The 8,063-nt window shown below is 41.8% G+C and overlaps 1 protein-coding gene across 1 annotated transcript in view; it reads left to right on the forward strand.

Moving 5' to 3' along the window:
* Window positions 1–7,660, forward strand: part of SMC1A (structural maintenance of chromosomes 1A) — a 30,958-nt gene extending 23,298 nt beyond the window's left edge. The window contains exons 20-25 of the mRNA XM_081938897.1: window positions 336–492; window positions 701–855; window positions 2,385–2,536; window positions 5,842–5,911; window positions 6,014–6,124; window positions 7,040–7,660. Of these exons, the coding sequence (XP_081795023.1) occupies window positions 336–492; window positions 701–855; window positions 2,385–2,536; window positions 5,842–5,911; window positions 6,014–6,124; window positions 7,040–7,123 (729 nt within the window). The 3' untranslated portion in view covers window positions 7,124–7,660. The remainder of the gene's footprint in view (window positions 1–335; window positions 493–700; window positions 856–2,384; window positions 2,537–5,841; window positions 5,912–6,013; window positions 6,125–7,039) is intronic.
* The last annotated feature ends 403 nt before the right edge of the window (window positions 7,661–8,063 follow it).

The raw sequence follows: 8,063 nt of genomic DNA on the forward strand, positions 1-8,063 counted from the left end.
AACAGGATTTTTACCGCGTATATAACTGCTTGTTTACTTCGAAATGTAGAGTCTCCGTTATCTTTTTCTTAACGCCATGACTTAAAACTCAAGAGTGAACTTACTCAGAAACTTGTGTTTGAGTGCTTGAGAGAAAGGAAAGATGAGTTCGCAACTTGTAAGACTCATTAGTAATTCACTTTTCCTAAAGAGTTCAGATAAGGTTACAATGTCTTTTGCTCTAGGGTTGGGAGAATTGCTTGAACACTCTTACATTCTGGGAGTGAAAGATCAGTGCTGTGTTCCTTTGCAAAAGCTGGTTCTCTAATGCTACTTTCTCTTAATTCTCCTTGAAGGACGTTCAGTCTGATGATGAGATCAAACAGGAGATGAATCAACTACAACAGAAATTGAATGAGCAACAGAGCATATTGCAGCGCATTGCTGCCCCAAACATGAAGGCCATGGAGAAGCTGGAAAGTGTGAGGGACAAGTTCCAGGAGACCTCTGATGGTACCAGATCACTTTTGTACTCTCAGCTATCTCAGCTTTTCCCCAAACAGATGCCCTCCTGGTGTTGGATTTCAACTTCATATAATTTCTAGCAAGCATCTTAATATCCAGTGCTTCAGAAGGGCATCAGCTTGGGGAATGGCCAACTTTATGGTGGGCCTTCTGCTGAAAGGATGGGATGATTTACGCTTGCTCCTTTTTCTACCAGAATTTGAGGCTGCCCGGAAACGTGCAAAGAAAGCCAAACAGGCCTTCGAACAGATAAAAAAGGAACGCTTTGACCGCTTCAATTTCTGCTTCGAATCAGTAGCTACCAACATCGATGAGATCTACAAGGCTTTGTCACGAAATAGCAGCGCCCAGGTGAGGATGCCATAGTTGGAAGAGGGCTGCCTGCCGGCACATCTAATGACTGAATCAAGAAAAAGCAGGATTCTGTGACTTACGTTAATTGGGGAGATTTTGCATAATTGCTTAAGTTGCATCATGTTTTTCAACAGATGTTCTTTTGCACTATTCTGGTCTTGTTACTTCTGGGGAGAGGCAAGTAAGGCCCTGATGCTTCATACACCCACTCTTTTACAGAGGCACTTTTTTCCTTTGTGCGTTTGCAGACAATGTACAGACACTAAGGCAGGTCCTTTCAGCCATAAAACTATCAACCACTGCATGTCTTTTTTTTTTTTAATTGCAAGTCAGGGATTCTGAAGAAGCTGAGCTCCACATCAAATATACAGTTCAGCACTTCTTCAGAATCAAAGTATACACGCAATCCAGTACCTTAATGAAGGAGAGTGCATACTTTTGTGGGTCATGAATCTACTTGATATGTGAGTAGATGGGACGAGGAAAAAATGTAAAAGTGATGTTATTCATTTTAGTGTAACTAAATTAAATGTGGATGATAAGATTACTCTCCATTATTTAATTACGTCATAGTTTCTCCCATTGGTCAAAGATTTTTGGTGTTAAGTGAGGGCTACATCTAAGGATTTCAGGGACCTCATATGATCCTGAGGCCTCAGGTATACATTTCTGCCTTTAGGTCTATTATGGCTCAACATTTCATGAGTCATTATAATGAATGCTGTGTCTTAAAATGGAATGAAACTTTCAACAAATAGCAAGTGTGTGTGTTTGCGCATTTGTATTCATGCAAGCACTCTGTTTTCTTTCCCTAATGAGCCAATTTTTGATTGGGAAAGAGTGTAATTGAGAGCCAGCTTGCTGCAAATTGGACATCAAAATTTCATTCTCATGGGAGTCAGGTAAAAATTGGATTCATGCAAATTTGCTTCCCAGTTGCAAACAGAATTGTCTGCAAAAATGTCATTCGGCACACAGAAAACAGATCAAAGGCTAGTGGGTGTTCTTTCATTCATATGCAAAGCATAATATTTATCCAAGAGTGAGGCTTTGATTTGCTGCCCCTTGTGTTGTCCTTGCCCCAGTTTTTGCACCTGGCAACAGCCTGGTTCCCTCTCAGAGTCCTAATTGCGCAGAACCAATTACATTTGCCTGTAGCTTTTGCTGCCTGAAGAACTACGTATATTGAAATAGCACCACTCTTTGGGAAGAGAAGGAAATAAGTGCAGCTCTCATTCTTGCCCTCCAATCAATGAAGGGGTGGTTTTTTTTCCCCAACTGTAATGACTACAAATGTTAATACCTTCCTTGAAAAAAACTAATGCCACAATTCTTGATCTTCTGAACATGGAACCCCACCAACACCCTCTATTCCTGGAAATAAGGCCATATACATGCATTCTTGCCTTTTCCCTCCTGGGTATGGTTATAATTTCATAATACTTTAAATGATCAATATTTTGTTATCAAGGCATTTGGTGGTCTCTCTCTCATTATCTTCCAATCTTTTTTTTCCCCCCTTGCAGGCCTTTTTAGGTCCTGAGAACCCAGAAGAGCCTTACCTGGATGGCATCAATTACAATTGCGTAGCCCCAGGCAAACGCTTCAGGCCAATGGACAATCTGTCTGGTGGGGAGAAGACAGTGGCAGCTTTGGCTCTGCTCTTTGCTATCCACAGGTGAGGCCAAACCTGCTCTGAAGGAAGATCTGGTTAGAGTTGGAATTATCCGGATTTGAGATTTGGAACATTAGTAGATTGGGGGTGGGGGTGGGGGGGTGAGGAGAGCAGAATTGTAGAGACGACTCGTTCTTTAAACACTTTGAAGGGTCTACATTTTCTGGAGGGTCTACATTTTAGCCATTTAGCCTAAATTGTTTTCTGATGTAGAAGAGTATAAGCCTGGAGACTGTGCTGTGAAAGGTCAGGTAGATGCAGAGGTCACGTGTTGTGAACCTTACAGGTGCCATGGAATGTTGCCCTGCCTAGGATGACGTGTCCAGTCACAAACAGAAGTGTCACGTGAGGCAGAGACTTTGGAGGTCACAAAGAAAAGTTTGTAGCCACATTGGGCACAAAACCGAGATCCCCAGACATCTCAAGAGATAGATGCCACATTTTGAGAAACTTTGCCTTGGCATAGTTTCCAGGGCTCCTTTTGTGAGATTCAGATTTGGAGGGTGGAATCAACAGGACAAATGCATCTCTGGTTTATATCAATGGATTTAAAACTACTTGAGCATGACTAAACCTTTTTTAATATCAAAACATTCTGCAATCACCTTGCCAATAGGAATTCTAGTTTAATATCTGTTGATTGAAATAAACAAATAGGTACATAGATTTGGTAATTTTGAGAAATGCTTTTAAATAGATTTTTATGCAGTTGAAAAATTGGGTTTATACGTAAAAAGGAATTTATTCAGTTTACAGCATGTTAACATTTTTGCATTTAGGCGAAATTCCCTACTAATTCTGTCCCCCTTCTTTTCAAAAATGAATAAAACAGTTAAAATAAATTCATTTTTAAATGACTAGCCTCTTTCCCCCTCTCATTTACTTATCTTCTTAGTAGACAAAGAAGTCATTTCCCATGCTTAGAGGAACAGCTACATCCTTTCATTTGGCTACTGGAGTGTGGCTGGCTGTGCTAGCCTGGGAGGGTTAGGTGAGGCTGGGATTCCTGTTGCAAGTTCCACCTTGTGGTGTGGTAGTAGCCATGAAGAGGCCAACTAGTCTTCAGCAGTAGACTCGGGAAAACTGAGGGTTATCAAAATTTATAGGAGAAGGAAAGTTTCAGAGAAGACAATGAGAGGTGAGATAACTGGGCAGTTCTGGGAAGGAGGGCAAAGAGCAGAATACACAAAGCCACAGTATGGCTACGAGGTTGGATATATGAGTGTTTATGGGCAGCTTTAATAATGACAGGCCTGATGCAGGAAACACGACAGTTAGTGGGAAAAGCCATGGGTTAGTTGCTTATAGTAGGAGGGAGAGAAATACTTGGCCTAGGAGATCTGGGATGGTCACTCTTTCTTCTGACCGGTGTCACAATATCCTCCTGTCCACTTCACCCAAGTTGTCATGTGGCCAATGTCTGTGTTAGCAGAAAACGGGGCAGGCTGCTTTGTTTTGTTTTCCTTGCACTGGTCCCCTGCCTTGAATATGGGAATCCTTTGTATGTATACAGTTGCAAGAAAAAGTATGTGAACCCCTTGGGATTACGTGGAGTTTTGCATGAATTGGTCATAAAATGTGCTTTGAACTTCATCTAAGTCACAACAATAGAAAAACACAGTCTGCTGAAAATAATACTACACAAACGTTAGATGTTGCCATGGTCTAATTGAACATAACATGTAAACATTCACAGTGCAGGGAGGAAAAAGTATGTGAGCCCCTAGCCTAATGACGTCTCCAAGAGCTAATTGGAGCCAGGAGTGAGCCAACCTTGACTCCAATCAGTGTGATGATATTGGATGTGTTGCTGACAGCTGTCCTGCCCTTTAAAAACACATACCTGTTTTGGGCTTACTGGTTTCAAGAAGCACTGTCTGATGTGAACCATGCCTCGCAGAAAAGAGCTCTCAGAAGACCTACGATCAAGAATTGTTGAGTTGCATGAAGCTGGAAAGGGTTACAAAAGTATTTCCAAAAGCCTTGATGTTCATGTGTCCACGGTAAGACAGACTGTCTACAAATGGAGAAAGTTTAGCACTGTTGCTACTCTCCCTAGGCGTGGTCGTCCTGTAGAAATGACTGCAAGAGCACAGCGCAGGATGCTTCATGAGGTAAAGAAGAATCCTAGAGTGTCAGCTAAAGACCTACAGAAATCTCTGGCACATGCTAACATTTTTGTTGACACATCTACAATAAGGAAAACATTAAACAAGAATGGAGTACATGGGAGGACACCATGGAGGAAGCCATTGCTGTCCAAAAAATATATTGCAGCACGTTTGAAGTTTGCAAAAGAGCACCTGGATGCTCCACAGCACTACTGGCAAAATATACTGTGGGCAGATGAAACCAAAATTGAGTTGTTTGGGAAAAACACACAACACTATGTGTGGAGAAAAAAAGGCACAGCACACCAACATCAAAACCTCATCCCCACTGTAAAACATGGCGGAGGGAGCATCATGGTTTGGGGCTGCTTTGCTGCCTCAGGGCCTGGATGGATTGTTGTCATTGATGGGAAAATGAATTCCAGAGTTTATCAAGACATTTTGTAGGAAAACGTATGACCATCTGTCCGCCAACTGAAGCTCCGCAGAGGATGGGTGATGCAACAGGACAATGACCCAAAGCATACAAGTAATTCAACAACAAAATGGCTTCAACAGCACAGAATACGCCTTCTGGAGTGGCCCAGTCAGAGTCCTGACCTCAACCCGATTGAAATGCTGAGGCATGACCTTAAGAGCGATTCACACCAGACATCCCAGGAATATTGCTACACTGAAACAGTTTTGTGAAGAGGAGTGGTCCAAAATTACTCCAGATCGTTGTGCAGGTCTGATCTGCAACTACAGGAAACGTTTGGTTGAGGTTATTGCTGCCAAAGGAGGGTCAACCAGTTATTAAGTCCAACCGTTCACATGCTTTTTCCTTCCTGCACTGTGAATGTTTACATGTTATGTTAAATTAAATCATGGCAACATCTAATGTTTGTGTAGTATTATTTTCAGCAGACTGTGTTTTTTTATTGTTGTGACTTAGATGAAGTTCAGAGCACATTTTATGACCAATTCATGCAAAACTCCACGTAATCCCAAGGGGTTCACGTACTTTTTCTTGCAACTGTAAAGCATCTATAAAAGGAGTATCTAACATGGCAACTGGTAGGGCAGTCTTCTATCTTGAAACTGGTGTTCTACTGCAGGTGAATGTGGATAGCATAGAGGTAGTTGGGGGGAAAAAGGCTTATCTCCATTGAAGCAACTCTATGTGTTCATGTGATTGTTTGCCATTTCTGTCCACAGCTACAAGCCTGCTCCATTTTTTGTCTTGGATGAGATTGATGCTGCTTTGGATAATACCAACATTGGAAAGGTTGGTAGGATTGAATGGACAAGCAAATTTTACTACCTCCGTGGGAAAGATTTGGATGGCTGCCAATTCACCCTTTTCTCCCCACCCCTGTTTTCCAAACAGGTAGCCAATTACATCAAGGAACAATCGACGTGCAACTTCCAAGCCATTGTTATTTCCCTGAAGGAGGAGTTCTACACCAAGGCTGAGAGTCTCATTGGTGTTTACCCTGAGGTAAGAATGTGGATGGTGGATGAATATGTATCTCAGATAGTGTTACTTTCAATATTATGCTTCTCTCCCCTTGAATGAAATTGGGACTTCTAAGATCTCCTATTAAGGCAGCCCTACTAGAAAGCAGGATGAAAGCATTTTGGGAACTCAAGGCAATGCGTAAGGACGATGTATTGGGAATCTCTTATGGACAAACCCTCCCTTCAAGAGAATGCTGGGATTCTAATTTGCATAGAGGTTTCCTCAATAATACCCTTTCAAGAAAGCTGTGAGCATTGAGGAAAATCAATGATGACTAAAATAAGGAGTGAGATTTTCTTTTCTTTCTTCTTGAGGGAAAAAAACGTGGGATATAAAAACAAATATGACACTTCCAACAAGAATTTTTTTTGGGGGGGGGGGGGGGAGCCAACCCTATTCTTTTCCTGTCTCTCCAGAGGCTTTTTCCTAAATTAAAGATAAGAACAAATCTTAAAAGTTGAGTGTGTATTGGTTCAAAAAAAACTTATGTAAAATGAATGTACAGGTAATCCTTGAGTAACATCCTTTCATTAAGTGACCAAAGTCATGACATCAAATTAAAAAATGGTAACTACAACTAGTCCTCAAGCTCCATCCGTTCCAGCGCCTCTATAGTCACATGATCAAAATATGGGCACTTGGTGCCCAAGACAGGGGAACCGTCTGGTCCTTGCCTAATGACCACAAGCAGGACTGCTAGACCTGCTGTTGCTAAGCGGTGTGGTCACATGATATTTTGCTTAACAATCACTTAGTAATGGAAATTCCATCCCAATTAAAGTTGCAATTCAAGGGCTACTAATTTTTTTTATCTTCATATTTGATTTTGAATCTAGCTGCTGTAGCAGAACAAGAACAGGATGACATTGTGCCATTTTTCTTTTCCCCCAATAGCAAGGAGACTGTGTCATCAGCAAAGTCTTGACCTTCGATCTCACCAAGTATCCTGATGCCAACCCAAATCCCAATGAGCAGTAGACATAGAAGAAACTGAACCTCTGCTTATCTTTTCCCAACTTTACCTTCTACTAGTCCCATGTTGCTGTTGTCGTTTCCCTCCTACAAAGGCCTTAAACCATTGCCTGCCCTTTATTTCTCCTATGGAACTGCTAGCAGGTGTGTGTGTTGGGCAGGGGGTGAAAATAATCTAAATGTTTAAAGACAAAGCGGCACCACTTTTAGATTGGGGGCCGCCATCTTTGTCTCTGTAATGACAGATTTTCCCTTCTCTCTAAAACTGTAGCTGCAAAGCTACGTTCTGCCTCATCCCTCTTTTTTCAAAGGCAGCACCTCATTGCTGTACAGGAGAAGAAGAAAGGAGGAATCTTGTTTCTCCAGTGTAACCTACTTTGTTCTTTATAAAACTCTTTATAGGACCAAAATAATGGTGGTTTCATGAGAACTCTTCTCGTGCCAAGCGGTCGCCTAAAGCGTGGCTCCAGATTTTGTTCGTTTTTTAGCCTGATATCATGTGTGTGTTTTTGTGTGTGTTTGAAATTAAAATATTTCACTTGCGTTCTGTGTTCTGATTTTTCCTTGCCAAAGGTGCAATGGGAAAGGAACATTGGTGAGGTTGGGGCTTGGCGGAATGCATTAATTCTTTCCACTAGGAGGTGCCAAGGTCACCAAGCTTCTTGAACATTCTCCTCCAGCCCCAGTGGCCCCATAAATCCTGCAAGTGTCAGATCTTGAGTGAGTGCTGATGACTCTTTTGGGGCCAGAAGCAATTTACTAACAGGGTCCTTCCGCAAACAGTGCTGGAAGGGAAGTCTGTATATCTATATACATGCTGGTCTTGTATTCGTTTCCTGTTAGAAACTGAGCAGCCTTGCACCTTACTATTAATATGTTTTTGCCAATAACAGCAGCACTGATGGTCTAAACTGCAATCTCTGATGTAACCTGGTAATCAAAGGGA

This window comes from Natrix helvetica (assembly GCF_964273705.1).
Source record: "Natrix helvetica genome assembly, chromosome: 1".
NCBI lineage: Eukaryota > Metazoa > Chordata > Lepidosauria > Squamata > Natricidae > Natrix > Natrix helvetica.